The 17,565-nt window shown below is 46.3% G+C and overlaps 1 protein-coding gene across 1 annotated transcript in view; it reads right to left on the reverse strand.

Annotated features, from left to right (window-relative positions):
- Window positions 1-403: 403 nt before the first annotated feature.
- dglucy (D-glutamate cyclase) overlaps window positions 404-17,565 on the reverse strand; it is a gene marked incomplete at its 5' end in the record, with an annotated part of 49,415 nt that continues 32,253 nt past the window's right edge. The window contains 6 exons of the mRNA XM_083633192.1: window positions 404-643; window positions 1,205-1,365; window positions 4,690-4,809; window positions 8,801-8,949; window positions 11,676-11,775; window positions 14,342-14,484. Of these exons, the coding sequence (XP_083489318.1) occupies window positions 491-643; window positions 1,205-1,365; window positions 4,690-4,809; window positions 8,801-8,949; window positions 11,676-11,775; window positions 14,342-14,484 (826 nt within the window). The 3' untranslated portion in view covers window positions 404-490. The remainder of the gene's footprint in view (window positions 644-1,204; window positions 1,366-4,689; window positions 4,810-8,800; window positions 8,950-11,675; window positions 11,776-14,341; window positions 14,485-17,565) is intronic.

Genomic DNA, 17,565 nt, shown 5'->3' on the forward strand with positions numbered 1-17,565 from the left:
GGGAATTTACCCCACCCTGACCCCGCCCCCAGGCTAACCCAGCGTCTATTGTGGGTGTTCCTAGAGCCTGTATGGGCGTTCCCAGACATGCGGACTGTCTCTATGGGTACCCACAAACCCTCCCCCCCCCCCCCCCCCCCCCCGCCCCTTACAGAGGCAAATTCGAGTGGTGCGCGACACCAGGGGCTTTATGTTTGCAGGTATGCATGTAGTCTGAACTCGCCATTAAGTGCTTGAGTGTGATTCTCTGGCATGTGCTTCATTGAAATGGCTGTCACCTGAATGAGCATTCACAACTAATTTACACTATCTCAATAGTCTTAATGATTCAAACTCAATTTCAACAATATCGGTGTTTATATAGAAAACTGTTGATATCCATAAACAGTGAAATGCACACCGATCTGAAGAATCTTAATCTTTTAACTCTTCAAACTTCTAAAACTACCGTAGTGATGTGATAGGATGGAGGTCAAGGGTCAGGAGGGGTTTAGGGGGCGGGGCCTAGCGTGGTCTGCAGCAGCCTGGTGATGATGTCAGAGTGCGTGGGGTGAAAGGTCAAACCGTCAACCTCCATGGCCAGGCGACCGGTTTTCCCGCTTCGGATCTCAAAACGTACCAGAGTGGAGAGGACAGACTCCTCCTAGATGAGAGAGAGGGGGGGGGGGGGGGGGGGGGGGAAGAGAGAGAGCGGGGGAGAGAGGTGTTATTATGGAACCCACTGGAGTTTTGGGCAGAACACACCCTGCACCCGCCTACGCAGCAGTCTGGAATCTGGATCTGTTTATCCTCCATTCGTGGTATGGGCCTCAGGTGTGCGCTGGATCTCTCCATTGCTCCTGATTCTGTTGCTCCTGCTCTAGCTGCACGGCTGTGCACAGGGCACCATATATTCTCATACTATGGTCCCTGGGAAAGGTGGTTTGGTACTGTACATACTGTAGTGGCACATGGGACACGGTTTGCTTTGTTGTTAGATCAGTTCTATCGTTTTGTTGATTGTCCTGAGACGCTTTGGCAATTTTGTTGTTATGGCATTCATGCCAATAAAGCAAATTCAATTAAGAGTCAGTGTTTGTGTGTGAGTGAGTGTGTGTGTGTGTGTGTGTGTGTGTGTGTGTGTGTGTGTGTGTGTGTGTGTCTGTGTGTGTGTGTGTGTGTGTGTCTGTGTGTGTGTGTGTGTGTGTGTGTCTGTAACTGTCACCTTGTCCACAGATGGCAGGTTGGCAGCCCAGTCCTGGAGTTGTGCCGGGGAGGTTGTGGGTTCGAGTCCCAGTCCTTTCCGTAGGTACCGGCGGTGGGCGGGGCAGGTGTGGAGCAGGTAGAGACCACAGGCCACAGCGTAACCTCCCCAGTTAGACACCCCTGGTGGAGGAGAGAGGGAGGACGGCTTCAACAGAGAATGGACAGCCTTGATTCTGAGATCAAGAAAGCCATGATAACTGAAGTAGCCATGTTTCTTGACATTGAGAAGGCATACGACATGTTATGGAAGGAGGAGCTGATGATACATCTGTATGAAGCAGGAAGAAGGCATACGACATGTTAGAATAACAATAATTCATGTAACTTATAAAGCGCTTTTCAATAACTCAAAGACGCTGACAATATGAGTTGACAAAGAACAAGAGGAACAAAAAGGGAAATGAGGGGAACAGATATAATACATAGAGAAGGTAAGCAGGGATACACCAGCCGCTTTCACACACAGATTGCGCAATATTGCAGTTCAGAAGGCCCGCAACGCCGGCAGCCTTGCCACAGAAATTGCTTTCACACAGGACCAAGCAGCCCTGCCATATTTCCGCCTCGGAGTGCGTTTTCAGATAGCATCCACCCCTCCCGGATTGAAACGAGGGTGTCTGATTTTGGCGATGTTACGGAGATGGAAAAACGAGGTCTTGACAATGGAGCCGACGTGGGGATCCAATGAGAGGGTGAAGCCGAGGTTGCGAGCCAGGGGGAGGGTGATGGTTGTGTTATCAATAGTGATTGTGAGGGGGTCCGTTTTTTTTAATTGAGTTCCGATGAGAAGGAGTTCCGTTTTATTGCTGTTGAGTTGGAGGAAGTTGTGGGTCTTCCAGGTTTTTATTGCAGATATGCAGGCGTCGATGTGGGTGAGTGGTGGCTTCTGGGTGGATTTGGAGCTGATGTAGATCTGTGTGTCGTCGGCATAGCAGTGAAAGTCCAGGTTGAAGTTGCAGATGATGTGACCATGGGGAAGCCTTGGGGGACCCCCTGCGTGACAGAGGAGGGGGTGGAGGTGTGACCAGAGAGGGAGATGAAATGTTGTCTATCAGTGAGGTAGGAGGTGAGCCAGTCCAGTGCAGTGCCCTCAACACCCAGTTGGCGCAGCCTTTGGAGGAGTGGCACACTGTATCAAAGGCTGTGCTAAGGTTGACAAGTAACAGGATGTTGAGGGCACCTGATTCTGCGGAGGTGAGGAGTGCTAGCAGCTAGCAGCACTGCTAACGCTAGCCAGAACTCTTGTCTACTGCTGTTGAATGTAGCTTTGAATCCCGACCGTGTACAAAACCATCGTCTGACACATTTTAATCTCATCTGTTTATGTGACTCTTGTCATGGCTTGTTTGTTAGCCAGCCAGCTAGCCAGCTGCATGCAGCACTGTCTGATGCTGGCTAGCAAACTCCTGTCGAGAGACCGCACCCACCGTGTTTGGGTGTGCCACGGCCGACCAATGGTGTAATTCTCACTCAGTGACATTCGGGTTTGTAAGAGCTGGGTCTTGCCGCTCAGCTAAAAATAAAGTGTCGTATTTAATAAGAAAACTGAGTGTCAGGGTTTATTTATGTATGGACAGGCTATTGAGAGGGTAAAATAATTCAAATTCTTGGGAGTGCACTTTGATGAAAAGCTGACATGGAAGAGGCATAGATAGCATTGTGATGAAGTGTGAAAAAGTAATAAATGTAATGCGGTCCCTCTGGCCAGGATACACAACTAGTGATTTACAGAGCAATGATAAGATAAAGATTAGACGATGGCTGTTTAGGCTGTTCAGTCAAAAGCATCTCTCTAGAAATTTGATGTTGCAGGCGAAGGCACTGAGAACTGCACCGTTGTGGGGCTTCTGTACCACCACAATTCCAGCTTTACTGGTAGAAATGGATGAAACTCCACTGGGAATTTGGCGACGAAAACTGGTAATGAGGTAGTTAGTAAACTAAGTGACACCAAGGAAAGAACTCGGTCAACTGGGTCCTGGAAGATGCGTGGGAGGAGTGGGGTCCTGGAAGATGCGTGGGAGGAGTGGGGTCCTGGAAGATGCGTGGGAAGAGTGGGGTCCTGGAAGATGCGTGGGAGGAGTGGGGTCCTGGAAGATGCGTGGGAAGAGTGGGGTCCTGGAAGATGCGTGGGAGGAGTGGAGTCCTGGAAGATGCGTGGGAGGAGTGGGGTCCTGGAAGATGCGTGGGAGGAGTGGAGTCCTGGAAGATGCGTGGGAGGAATGGAGTCCTGGAAGATGCGTGGGAGGAGTGGGGTCCTGGAAGATGCGTGGGAGTAGTGGAATCCTGGAAGATGCGTGGGAGTAGTGGAGTCCTGGAAGATGCGTGGGAGGAGTGGAGTCCTGGAAGATGCGTGGGAGGAGTGGAGTCCTGGAAGATGCGTGGGAGGAGTGGGGTCCTGGAAGATGCGTGGGAGGAGTGGAGCCGAGCAAAAGTGAACAAGGATTGTTTCATTTTCAAGATGAAAAAAGAGCTGGAGCGGCTGGAGATGGGAGAAGTGGGGGTGGCACCTATAATGGCCTGGCCAGTGGGACCACTGTGGAGTCTATACCCACACCAGAAATAGATTTCAGCCAAAGAACTTACATTGATAAGAACTGAAGGCTTATAGGATGTTCCACCGCAACATGGGGAGCACGACATTTCTTGGCAATGTTCACCCGACCCTCTGATTGACTGTCATGGTTCTGTGCTGTTGTTCCATTAGCGCAAGGGAGTGTTTTCGGGCCAAAATGGCGACAGCGCTGTTCTCAAAAAAGCATCAGATCAGAGCTTCGTCTCTTGCCTTGTCTGTGTCTTAGAAACAATGAGAACACATGATAATACTGCGTATGGTGACATAGTGTGGGAAAGGCTAAAGTACAACTGGGAACATTACCTCCAAATTTAGACAGATGGTACCCCAAAGCTGCAAAATCAGGTTTTGCCTTCCAGATTCAGGAAATCATAAAATACAAATGTCCTGTCCGAGGGGATTTCAGTCTTTAAAACATTAATTAATGGCTATAATATGGGCTTTGCAGTGGTTTGAGGAAGTGAAGCCTAATATGGGCATTGCGGTGGCAGTGGCATTCGAGAGGTCACAGTGACTTTGGCCTTTGACCTTTGACCACCCAAATCTAATCAGTTCATCCTTGAGTCCAAGTCGATGTTTGAGGCACATTTGATGAAATTCTGTCAAGGCATTCCTGACATATCGCGTTAACAAGCTTGAAAATGGTGTTCGAGAGGTCACAGGGACCTTGGCCTTTGACCTTTGACCACCAAAATCTAATCAGTTCATGCTTGAGTCTAAGTGGATGTTTGAGGCCTCCGGCCTGGCTATCGCCGGCGGAGGCATAAAAAAACAAAAACACTAACAAGTAACAATAAAAGAAAAATGAAAGAAAAAGAAAAAGAAAAAAAATAGTGTGTGTGTGTGTGTGATGTTGGATGTGTCCATACCAGCAGTAACAGCGTAGTCGGCAGCAGTGTCACAGGCGATCAGACTCCCTCTGGGCATCAGGCTCTTCACCCGCTCCTTTACTTTACCCATCCCCAACTCATTACCACCATCGCCCACTCCTACAGAGAGAGAGAGAGAGAGAGAGAGAGAGACACACACACACACACACACACACACACACACACACACACACACACACACACACACACACACACACACACACACACACACACACACACACCTTTAGCTTACCCACCCCCAACTCATTACCACTATCACCCACTCCTAGAGAGAGACATGACAACAAGTCCTATTGAAATCTATGGGCATTTGGACTCAGAAGTTGGAGACGAGGACTCAGACTTGTTAATTGATAAAGAGCCATAAGTTATCGATAGCTATATTAACCCGTGTTCCACCTAAATGCACATTCACATTCAGTAACTCCAGACTGACTCTGGTAATGGGGACTCAACTTGGACTCTTCTTTGGTGACTCGGACTTGGACTTGAGCTATAGTGACTTGACTACAACACTGATGGGGACATTAGTAGGAGTAGGAGTAACAACCATAGAAGTTATTCATACCAACTTTAAAGAACTACTAAGGCTCTGTTTATTTGGCCCATTGGTCACCTTACCCATCATGTGGTGAAAGGACTGCTATGTTAACTCATTCAGGGCCAAAGACGTCTTTGACGTGTTATCAGGAATAGCCCAGAGGGCCAATGACGTGTTTGACGTGTTTTTGTTTTTATTAGTGCAGCGCGTAGTTCAAACACTTCCCCAGCCTGTGACATTGTATCAGGTCCCTAGCATCTAAGGCAAGCCGACAACACGTGAACAAACACATACCGCAGCTGTTGTTTTGAAATTGAGCAGGAGGAAAAGCAGAAAATGGATAAACGCTTCCTTGTGCAGACAGGCGAAACGCCATTGAAACACCCCTCGGCGCGCTGCAGGAGCTGGTCGCCTTCCTGTGTGCCAGCCGGGAGAAAACGGGAGAAAGTAATCCAGAGATGCGTTTGACCATCGGAGGAATGAGGAAATGATCGATCAGTGCGGTGAGGACGTGTTGAATAGCCGAGGGGAAAACGGGAACGATCAAATAGCAGGGAGGATAGGACAGGGAGACATGGACGAGGACGGGTGGACCAGAACAAAACAAAATAAACACACGAACAGCTAACAAGGCAGAAGCGGCAGTCACAGCAGCCCGCTGTCCGTTCTCAAGAGCTATTCAGTTGGTTCATGAAATCGCTGGGCTGCGTGCCCTCCAGTGTTGCTCCTGGCCAATCCCGGCGCCACAGGGCGTGGTTATTGCTTATCCTATGTGGGGTTAGAAATCACGCAACGAAGATAAAAGGGGGATCGTGTGTGTGTGTGTGTGTGTGTGTGTCTGTCTGTCTGTCTGTCTGTCTGTCTGTCGGTGTGTCTGTCTGTCTGTCTGTCTGTCTGTCTGTCTGTCTGTCTGTCTGTCTGTCTGTCTGTGTGTCTGTCTGCACACTCACTCACTCACACTGAGTAAACTGTATTGTTGAATGTAAAAAAAAAAGCACTTCATGTGTATATATATTAGGGATGCACCGATCGATCGGCACGTGACCGGAAATGGCCGATTTTCACGTGATCGGCCTCGATCGGTGATCTGCGCCGGTCACTCTAAATAGCCGATTCTGTGAGCCGATTTTCACATGATGTGCGCGCACCCCAAAGCACCGAGACAGGCACCCAGCCACCACACCACACACGCCAGTATACCTTCCTCGTTGTGGATTTTTTTCACCGTCAGTGAAGTAGACAAATCTCGCAGTTTGTCACACATGCAAGTCGAAAATAAGCCGTGGAGACAGAGATGCGGCCGAGTCCCGCTCGGCTGGAGTCAAGTCTGAGCGGCTCGCTTCACCTCACTGGCCCCCCTCTCTCTGCTCTCTCTACCCGGGAAGCAGTGCTGCTGCACCCGTCCACAGTGCACAGCCGACTTGGCGAGGTGAACGCGAGCATTGTGTCCACCATTCCCCGACCTGCCTTTTCCATTCCACATCAGCGCTGCTGCCTCAGCCTGTCAGTCATGTTGTAACGTAGATACAGGAGAGACTATTTTGTTTCGTATTGCAAATAGAACGACGGACATAATAATAAAAATGCATCGGACTCACAAGTGTGCAAGGATTTCTGTGCGTGACGATATTTTTTCGGATGGCAGATAAAAATACGCATACCAAACTTCGGACTGTGTGTAAACTCCGCCTGATATTCAGACTGAAGATCGTTACTGTAACTCATAAACTCATTTCCCCTCTACTCAAGAGGACTGGTCTGGAGCCAGGCTATAAACTCCTTGTCCATGGATCATTTTGATGTTCTGTTGCACCTGTTTTCTTTTGGAAAAGTAAATGCATGATAGCTGTGGGATATAGGCTATTGGATTTAATTTAATTTTTGTATTCATTGTATTTGCACAAAAAAGCTCTGTCCAGTAGCCTAACCTGGAACACTTTTATTTTGAGATGTGTTTGAGTGAGATGGTCCTACTTCATGCAAATGATAAGATAAGATAAGATTATTTGGATCCCCATTAGATGTAAGAATTGTTCTATGAATCTTAATTTTCAAACAAAGTTACAAAAACGTTTGTGTAAGCTGTCAATTGTTGTTTTTAGAAAAAAAAATCGGAATCGGCAAAAATCGGTATCGGCAAGTCAGACTATTCAAAAATCGGAAATCGGAATCGGCCAAGAAAATGGCAATCGGTGCATCCCTAATATATATATATATATATATATATATATATATATTTTTTTTTTTGTCATTTGTGTCATAACGAATAATATTTACATGTCTGATGTCAATACAGTTCAAAATAAAAGAATTGAGAGCGAGTTCTGCCTGAGATTGTGTATTTTACACAAATGGCCTTTTCTCCTATTTGTCTTCTCAAGAGAGACCTTTTTGGTGAAAACAGGGTGTATATAAATGGCTATAAGTAGAGTACAGAACATGCTAAAAGCTCACTTTTTTTCCCCTGGTGAACCCAGAGACGTACATCTTCATTTTGAGGTATTGCAAATCACTTTGGTGCTAATAGATAATTTACTGTGGGTCTTGAAAGATGACCAACAATTATGAAAATCTTTGGCCTGTGCTAAATATTGGCAGTCCTAAACTGGCGGTGAATGAGTTAAAGACCCCCTAAAGTCAAAAATCAGTTTTTCTTCTCGTTCCTTCAGTTGGATGTCTGAGCTTCACTGTGCAGAATGATGTCTGTGCAGAGTTTCACACTAGAAGGCTGTTTCCACAAACGTCTGCTGAAAGTGGAAATGTAAGTCTTTACGTGATTGCAGGCAACTAACAATATGCTCAAAGTGGCACGATTGGCTGTGTCTGCGGGTGGGAAGCTGGATTAGGGGTATGTGTCCTGGTCGCTGCACTTAGCGCCTCCTCTGGTCAGTCGGGACGCCTGTTTGGGGCGGAAGGGAACTGGTGGGAATAGCGTGATCCTCCCACGTGCTACGTCCTGCTGGTGAAGCTCCCCGCTGTCAGGTGAAAAGAAGCGGCTGGCAACTGCACATTTGTCAGAGGAAGCATGATGCTAGCAGGCCTAGCTCAATAATGCATCATTTTCAGAAATGTCTGTTCTGGTGACTAGTTTAACATAAACTCAGCTGAAAATAAGGTCCAGGTTGTAAAAAAGAAAAGAAAATTCTCCTTTAAAGCTGAGACTGAGTCTGCACTTTCACAGCTAAGGCAATACGAGTCAAGCACAAAGCCAAGGCCTAAAATGTGCTGCTGTCTAAATGCTATTGCATGCTTGCATTGCTACAGAATCCACATTATTGGAGATCTGTAGTAGTATTTATTGTAGAGTATTGAGTTTAAAGCCATAGCAGTAATATTGTCAACAATATGCCGTGTGTTGTAGCACCACGCTGTAATATTGAATGTTGATCATGTTTTTGTCTTTGTTTTTTTCTGTGTCGGAGCCTGTTCGTATGTTTTGTTTGTGTACTGTTCAGATTTTTTTTAAATAAAATATGTCTGTGTGTGTGCGTGTGTGTGTGTGTGTGTGTGTGTGTCCGCGCATGCGTGTGTGTATATTAACTACTGTACCTGTAGTGTTGATTCCAGGTATATCCATGGCAGCAATAAACAGGTCATCAATAGGATCCACCAGATGTTTGATATTTATTCCTCTCATGTTGTAGTAATTGCCATCTTCAGCCCGACCACTGCGCTCTATCGCCACCAGGTGGTCATACCTGGGTATTACACAGCACATTACTCACTACTCCAAAACATGAATATGACAATACGCTTTGTGCCACAGAAGAACACCAGCAGTTGGATTTAGGGAACACACTACACACGTTTTAGCCCCCAAATCTGGTCAAAACACAAACTCTGGCACTGCTACAACACACAGCCAAAACAAACATGGAAGTGGAACCATTTTCTTTCCACACTTGTGCTCAGCAGGCGGCAAGCTCGTGATTTTACAGAGGAAGAGGAAGCCACGGAATTGATACTGAAAGCTGTAGTTCCTCAAATGGCCACTTGAGGCTGGCTCCAAAAGGGAGTCGTTCCCTGTTCACCTCAAGCCCCCACGAATAGCGCTGGGCTGTGAAGCCATTTGAACATGGTGGCGAAGCTCTGTATTGCAAGTCACGTGACGCCATGCAGCCCAGAAAGGAACATTCCCATCCACTTGCATGGGGACCCCGGCAGCTGTTAAACCCAGGGAAATTTTTTCCGGGTATCACTCAAAGTATAAAACGACTCTTTTAACTCATTCACTGCCAATATCTGACTGGCATTTTTGGCACAGGCCAAGTATTTCCATAATGTTTGGTCATCTTTCAAGACCCACAGTAAATTCTGTACTAGGACTACAGTGATGTCCAATACCTCGAAATGAAGATCTAAGTCTCTACTTTCATCCCCAAAAAGAAAGTTAGCTTTTAGCATGTTCTGTACTCTACTTATAACCCTTTTTATACACCCCATGTTCACCAAAAAAGCCTGTCTGGGAAGAGAAAAGGGAGAAAAAAGCATTTTTGTAAAAGGGCACAATCTCAGGCATAACTCACTCTCAATTCTTTTATTTTGAACTGTATTGACATCAGACATGTAAATATTATTCGTTAGGACACAAATGACAAAAAAAAAAAAATATATATATATATATACACACATGAAGTGCTTTTTTTTTACATTCAACAATACAGTTTACTCGGTGTGAGTGTGCAGACAGACAGACAGACAGACAGACAGACAGACACACCGACAGACAGACAGACAGACAGACAGACAGACACACACACACACACACACACACACACACACACACACGATCCCCTTTTAGATTTCTAACCCAACATAGGATAAGCAATAACCACGCCCTGTGGCGCTGGGATTGGCCAGGAGCAACACTGGAGGGCACGCAGCCCAGCGATTTCATGAACCAACTGAAGAGCTCTTGAGAAGGACAGCGGGCTGCTGTGAGTGCCTTCTGCCCGCTGCTGCCTAGCTGTTCCTGTGTTTATTTTTGATTTGTTCTGGTCCTCGTCCTCGTCCCTGTCATATCAACTCTGCTATTTGATCGTTCCCGTTTTCCCCTCGGCTATTCAACACGTCCTCACCGCCCTCGCAAACTGATCGATCATTTCCTCATTCCTCCGATGATCAAACACATCTCTTGATTACTTTCTCCCGTTTTCTCATGGCTGGCACAGAGGAAGGCGACTCCAGCTCGTGCAGCGCGCCGAGGGCGTTTCAATGTAGTTTCTCCTGTCTGCACAAGGAAGCGTTACCCGTTTTGCTGCTTTTCCTCTCGCTCAATTTCAAAACAACAGCTGCGGTATGTGTTTGATCGCGTGCTGTCGGCTACCCTTTGAAGGCAGGGACCTGTGTCTGTGTGACAGGCTGGGCAAGTGTTTGCTGCAGGCGCTGCACCAATAAAAACAAAAACACATCAAACACGTCCTTGGCGGGGAAGGCCATTGCTGATAACACGTCAAAGACGTCTTTGGCGGTGAATGAGTTAATTATCAAATAATTTTTTATGGGGTCATTTTTTCTTCAGAAGCCACTAAGAGCCGTATACAGGTGTATTTTCTTCTTTTAATACATCCATGGGTGGGAGGGGTGGGAGACGTCATGGAACACGTCATGGCACACATGCGCACTTCGCCTTGAGCCGCATGATCAGGAAGTAAAACCAGGAAGAAAACCCCCCATGATGGCTTCATGTGCCAGTGAGCAGCCTCCGTCCGAATGCATGGGTGGGCGTGGCTCATCCCCTATCCAGTTCTCTTAATACATCCATGGTTCACCTCCATGCCAAAATGGCCGACTTTACAATAGGATCAAGCATATTTATAGCCTGGTTCAAAACACAGTTTTGGTCTCTATAGTTAATTTCACCTTTCATGACAACTGAGTTGGCTTTTTGATAAGGGGATCTTTGTTTGAGCTAGATTTATAGAAAATGCCTGGCGACTGGGAACATTGTACCGAGTAGAACTGTATCTCTGCATTGGAAAGTGAATGTTTTGTTTAAATGCTTTTCTTTTGATTCTGTACAAATGTATGATTTGTCATGTGACCACCCTGGATATTGTAAATATGATATACTGTAGTGTATTGTTAGCCCATATGGGCTGGACACACCTTAAGGTGCATGACACTCAAATCAAAACATCCATCCAGCATGTACCTGTCACTTTGCCTTGCTAACTTTGTACTTTGCCACACTTGGTTGTAAATACTCGTACTACGTATCTCATGTAACTTTTACACCAACTACACAAAGTCAATTTCCTTGTATGTGCAAACATACTTTGGCCGAAATAAAATAATTCTGACGTTGATGTCGAGGGCCCTGACTGGGTCAGGAGATTGAAGCGCTGAGCACTCACACAGGACTCGTCTGTTGGACCCAAACCTGATGGAGAAGGATGGTTGATGATGGGAGAGGTCAGCTCACCTGGGCTTGCTGGGATCTCCATGGTGACACAGGAATTGGAGGGCAGAGTCTGGGCTGGTGTTCTCAAAGGTGACCACTGGGATTGGAGTTTTCAGCACACCTTGGGGGGCGGGGGGTTGTCACCAGTGTTGGGCAAGTTACTTTCAAAATGTAATATACTACATATTACTAGTTACTTTCATTTGAAAGTAATAAGTTACTTTACAATATTACTTTCTGTGTAGAGTAACTCGTTACTTATTACACTACTTTTGCATTACTTTTACCAAAACAACAGCAGCAGTAGAATGACATCGCCGCCCCGGAACATCCCGAAAAATAATTTCAACCACCTTGAAGTCAGTGTAAACAATCCAAAATTCTAAATGTTATTCTTTTCCTTGGTTATTGTCATCTATAGTGGTTATTTGCATAAAAACACATAGTTTGATTAGGAAATGATTGTATCTTTTTTAAATATGTGCTTTAATTTAATAAAATGTAATTTTGTAATGTAACTCAATTTGTAACTTGAGTTACTTGACAAAGTAACTGGTATAATATTACTGAAATCCTATAAGTAATAAGTTATATTACTAAGTTACTGCTAAAAGTAATATATTACATGTAATATGTTACTTTTGTAATGAGTTACCCCCAACACTGGTTGTCACACGTGTAAGTCGACAGGGTTGCTATTTAAAGAATGTCACAAAACATATTTTCAAACTACTTCTTAGTAACAACAACATGCTTTGTGCAAAACGACTGTTTTGTATTGGTCCGCTGTTGCGCATTACAATTGTATTATTATACAGTATCAGAATGAGTTACTATATCCCATGGCCATTGGACAGCCAAGTACAATTAGCATGACTACCACAAGCAGCACCTCCCTGAAATGGGTGGGGTCCTACCTGAGGGGCAGAGAGCAGGTTACTGAGGTGAACGGCACCCTGTCCTCCCCTCTCCCCCTACGCTGCGGGGTGCCCCAAGGAAGCATAGTAGGACCACTTTTCTTGATAATCTTTGTAAATGATATGAAGTCAGCATGTGACTGTAACCTGTTTCTATTTGCGGACGACTCGGCCCTCCTGCTCTCCCACAAAGAGAAAGCGCAGGTAGAACAAATCCTCAGCAATGAACTCCAGAACGTCAGCACATGGCTGGCAGACAACAAGCTATCACTTCACCTCGGTAAAACTGAATCAATTCTGTTTGGTTCAAATGCCAAACTCAAAAAATCCCCCGGTTTCAACATCGTAGTCGGCAACATCTCTGTTGAAAACAAAGAGGAAGTAACTTATCTCGGCTGCATCCTGGATAATAAAATATCCGGTGAGAGTATGGCTTCAAAAACCATCTCCAAAGTAAACCAAAAAACTAAATTTCTGGCTAGACTTTCCTCTTTTCTAGACAAAAGCACACTACTAATACTGACGGGCGCTCTTATCCAATGCCACTTTGATTATGCTTGTACCTCCTGGTACACTGGCATTACTAAGGCCCTCAAAAATAAACTTCAGACATCCCAAAATAAACTAACAAGGCTGCTACTCTCTCTCCACCCCAGGACTCACCTTCTCCCGGAACACTTCTCCAGCCTCAAGTGGCTCAGAGTGGAGGAGAGAGAAAACAGATCAAGTTGTGCTTGGTCCACAAAATCATGCACAATGCGGTCCCTAAATACCTCCAAAAATACTTCACCAAGGTCAGTGATGTTCACAGCTACTCCACCAGAGGAAGCTCCCACAACATTGTCCCCGTCAAATTCAAGAGCTGCATGGTTAAAAACTGCTTTCTATACTCAGCAGCTCTGCTGTGGAACGGCCTACCACCTGATAGCCTGAAGCTGACAAACTCCTTGAGCACTTTTAAGTTCACCCTAAAAAACTGGCTTATGGCCAATTGCACATCAGGGTAAATATAAAGGTATTCTTAATTTATTTTAGACAGTCTGATGGTTTTAAGTTCTTTTAGGATTGGTTCTTTTATTTAATTTTAAATTGCTTTTGATAAATCTGTTTTTAGTTTTTTTTAAGTAGGTAAAAATTTTCATAAAGGACGGTATGTATTTTTATGTATAAATGTCTGTTTTATGTTGTTTGAACTGTATGTCTGAGACCAAGGACCACAATGAAAACAAGTCCTCGGACTTTATTGTGTTTTTATCCTTGATGTTGATGGCTGCATGTATTTTATGTTCCATGTATTCATCCAAACATTGAATAAAATCAATCAATCAATCAGACTACCACAAGTGCCTACCACAGTATTTTCTTCAACACCTCATTAGTGATTTTTTCATTTTGCATTTAACTATTGCATTTTTTTTTAAATCTCATCCATAGAAAAGTTTGCATCTAAGTAGTTATTACAGCTGTTTAAATCAGCATTCATCTTATTTTCCATTTCTTCTTTTCTATTCATTATTTCACCCCAAAAAGGCTTCATCAAAAGAATACTTACAACCAGAAAACAAATCAGCAAAATCCTTTTCCCACGTTTGTAACACCACCCCTAGAACAGAGCTACACTCTACAATTCTCTAATTTGACCTCCATGGGTGTATTTCTAGGTTTTCTGGGGCCCAGTCTTTTAATTTCATTCCAGAACCGTTGAAATTGCAGTATAGTTGTTGCTTGTCTGTGTTGAGTTGTATGACAATATTCAAAGGTGCCAGTGACCTGTGCTCACAGCTTCTTGTATGATGGCCTGGTTCATCTCCAGCGCTCTCCTGTCAGATATCAGCGTTACCCGTTTCCCTAGCGCCAGCAGCATGGTTGCCATGGCGATGGCTCCGGGGGGGCCGTCCGTCTCATCGGGGGGGCTGTGGAAAAGCATCAGCTCATTATTTGGGAGAAACTGAGTGTAAATTCTATCAGCTATGTCCTGCAAAGACTTCCACAGTGTAAAGGACTGAATCACTGGTAGTGTAAACTTTACACTGTACACTGGTAGTGTAAACGTTACACTGTACACTGGTAGTGTAAACGTTACACTGTACACTGGTAGTGTAAACTTTACACTGTACACTGGTGGTGTAAACTTTACAATGTACGCTGGTGGTGTGAACTTTACACTGCACACTGATAGTGTAAACTTTACAATACATACTGGTAATGTAAACTTTACACTGTACACTGATGATGTAAACTTTACACTGTGCACTGGTGGTGTAAACTTTACACTGTACAATGTTAGTGTAAACTTTACATTGCACACTGTTGGTGTAAACTTTACGCTGTACACTGGTGGTGCAAACTTCACACTGTACACTGGTGGTGCAAACTTTACACTGTACATCGGTGGTGTAAACGGTACAATGCACACTGATAATGTAAACTTTACACTGTACACTGATGGTGTAAACTTTACACTGCACACTGGTGGTGTAAACTTTACACTGTACACTGATGGTGTAAACTTTACACTGTACACTGGCGGTGTAAACTTTACACTGTACACTGGTGGTGTAAACTTTACACTGTACACTGGTGGTGTAAACTTTACACTGTACACTGGTGGTGTAAAGTGGCCGAAGCACAAACACCAAAAAGAAGCTTTTGAAAACTTTAAGAGAGAACATTTCTGAGACTAGATATTGTCTTAGATTTTTGCTACCCTAATAGATTAGATTACATTAACTTAATCCCCAAGGGGGAAATTGGGTTGGTCACCTGGTCCAGGAAAAACAGATGCCACAATAGACATTAAAAACACCATCGGCCTTCAACACATCATTCCAGAAATCCTCCGATCCAAACTGACGCAGCTCAGTGAGCCAGCCTCCACCTGTCAGTGTGTCAGCCTCCACCTGTCAGTGTGTCAGCCTCCACCTGTCAGTGAGCCAGCCTCCACCTGTCAGTGTGTCAGCCTCCACCTGTCAGTGTGTCAGCCTCCACCTGTCAGTGTGTCAGCCTCCACCTGTCAGTGTGTCAGTGTGTCAGCCTCCACCTGTCAGTGAGCCAGCCTCCACCTGTCAGTGAGCCAGCCTCCACCTGTCAGTGTGTCAGCCTCCACCTGTCAGTGTGTCAGTGTGTCAGCCTCCACCTGTCAGTGAGCCAGCCTCCACCTGTCAGTGAGCCAGCCTCCACCTGTCAGTGTGTCAGTGTGTCAGCCTCCACCTGTCAGTGTGTCAGCCTCCACCTGTCAGTGAGCCAGCCTCCACCTGTCAGTGTGTCAGCCTCCACCTGTCAGTGAGCCAGCCTCCACCTGTCAGTGAGCCAGCCTCCACCTGTCAGTGAGCCAGCCTCCACCTGTCAGTGAGCCAGCCTCCACCTGTCAGTGTGTCAGCCTCCACCTGTCAGTGAGCCAGCCTCCACCTGTCAGTGAGCCAGCCTCCACCTGTCAGTGTGTCAGCCTCCACCTGTCAGTGTGTCAGCCTCCACCTGTCAGTGTGTCAGCCTCCACCTGTCAGTGTGTCAGCCTCCACCTGTCAGTGTGTCAGCCTCCACCTGTCAGTGTGTCAGTGTGTCAGTGTGTCAGCCTCCACCTGTCAGTGTGTCAGCCTCCACCTGTCAGTGTGTCAGTGTGTCAGCCTCCATCTGTCAGTGTGTCAGTGTGTCAGCCTCCATCTGTCAGTGTGTCAGTGTGTCAGCCTCCACCTGTCAGTGAGCCAGCCTCCACCTGTCAGTGTGTCAGCCTCCACCTGTCAGTGAGCCAGCCTCCACCTGTCAGTGGATCAGCCTGTGATGTGCGTACCTGTACAGGTAGTGTGTGGGGAAGCCTGTAGTGATGTGTGTACCTGTGCATGTAGTGTGTGGGGAAGCCTGTAGTGATGTGCGTACCTGTACAGGTAGTGTGTGGGGAAGCCTGTAGTGATGTGTGTACCTGTACAGGTAGTGTGTGGGGAAGCCTGTAGTGATGTGCGTACCTGTGCAGGTAGTGTCTGGGGAAGCCTGTAGTGATGTGCGTACCTGTACAGGTAGTGTGTGGGGAAGCCTGTAGTGATGTGTGTACCTGTACAGGTAGTGTGTGGGGAAGCCTGTAGTGATGTGTGTACCTGTACAGGTAGTGTGTGGGGAAGCCTGTAGTGATGTGCGTACCTGTGCAGGTAGTGTGTGGGGAAGCCTGTAGTGATGTGTGTACCTGTGCAGGTAGTGTGTGGGGAAGCCTGTAGTGATGTGTGTACCTGTGCAGGTAGTGTGTGGGGAAGCCTGTAGTGATGTGTGTACCTGTACAGGGAGTGTGTGGGGAAGCCTGTAGTGATGTGCGTACCTGTACAGGTAGTGTGTGGGGAAGCCTGTAGTGATGTGTGTACCTGTACAGGTAGTGTGTGGGGAAGCCTGTAGTGATGTGCGTACCTGTGCAGGTAGTGTGTGGGGAAGCCTGTAGTGATGTGCGTACCTGTGCAGGTAGTGTGTGGGAAAGCCTGTAGTGATGTGTGTACCTGTACAGGTAGTGTGTGGGGAAGCCTGTAGTGATGTGTGTACCTGTACAGGTAGTGTGTGGGGAAGCCTGTAGTGATGTGTGTACCTGTACAGGTAGTGTGTGGGGAAGCCTGTAGTGATGTGTGTACCTGTACAGGTAGTGTGTGGGGAAGCCTGTAGTGATGTGCGTACCTGTACAGGTAGTGTGTGGGGAAGCCTGTAGTGATGTGTGTACCTGTACAGGTAGTGTGTGGGGAAGCCTGTAGTGATGTGCGTACCTGTACAGGTAGTGTGTGGGGAAGCCTGTAGTGATGTGTGTACCTGTACAGGTAGTGTGTGGGGAAGCCTGTAGTGATGTGTGTACCTGTACAGGTAGTGTGTGGGGAAGCCTGTAGTGATGTGCGTACCTGTGTGTACCTGTGCAGGTAGTGTGTGGGGAAGCCTGTAGTGATGTGTGTACCTGTGTGTACCTGTGCAGGTAGTGTGTGGGGAAGCCTGTAGTGATGTGCGTACCTGTGTGTACCTGTGCAGGTAGTGTG

The sequence above is a fragment of the Poromitra crassiceps genome, assembly GCF_964638095.1.
Source record: "Poromitra crassiceps genome assembly, chromosome: 3".
Taxonomy (NCBI): Eukaryota; Metazoa; Chordata; class Actinopteri; order Beryciformes; family Melamphaidae; genus Poromitra; species Poromitra crassiceps.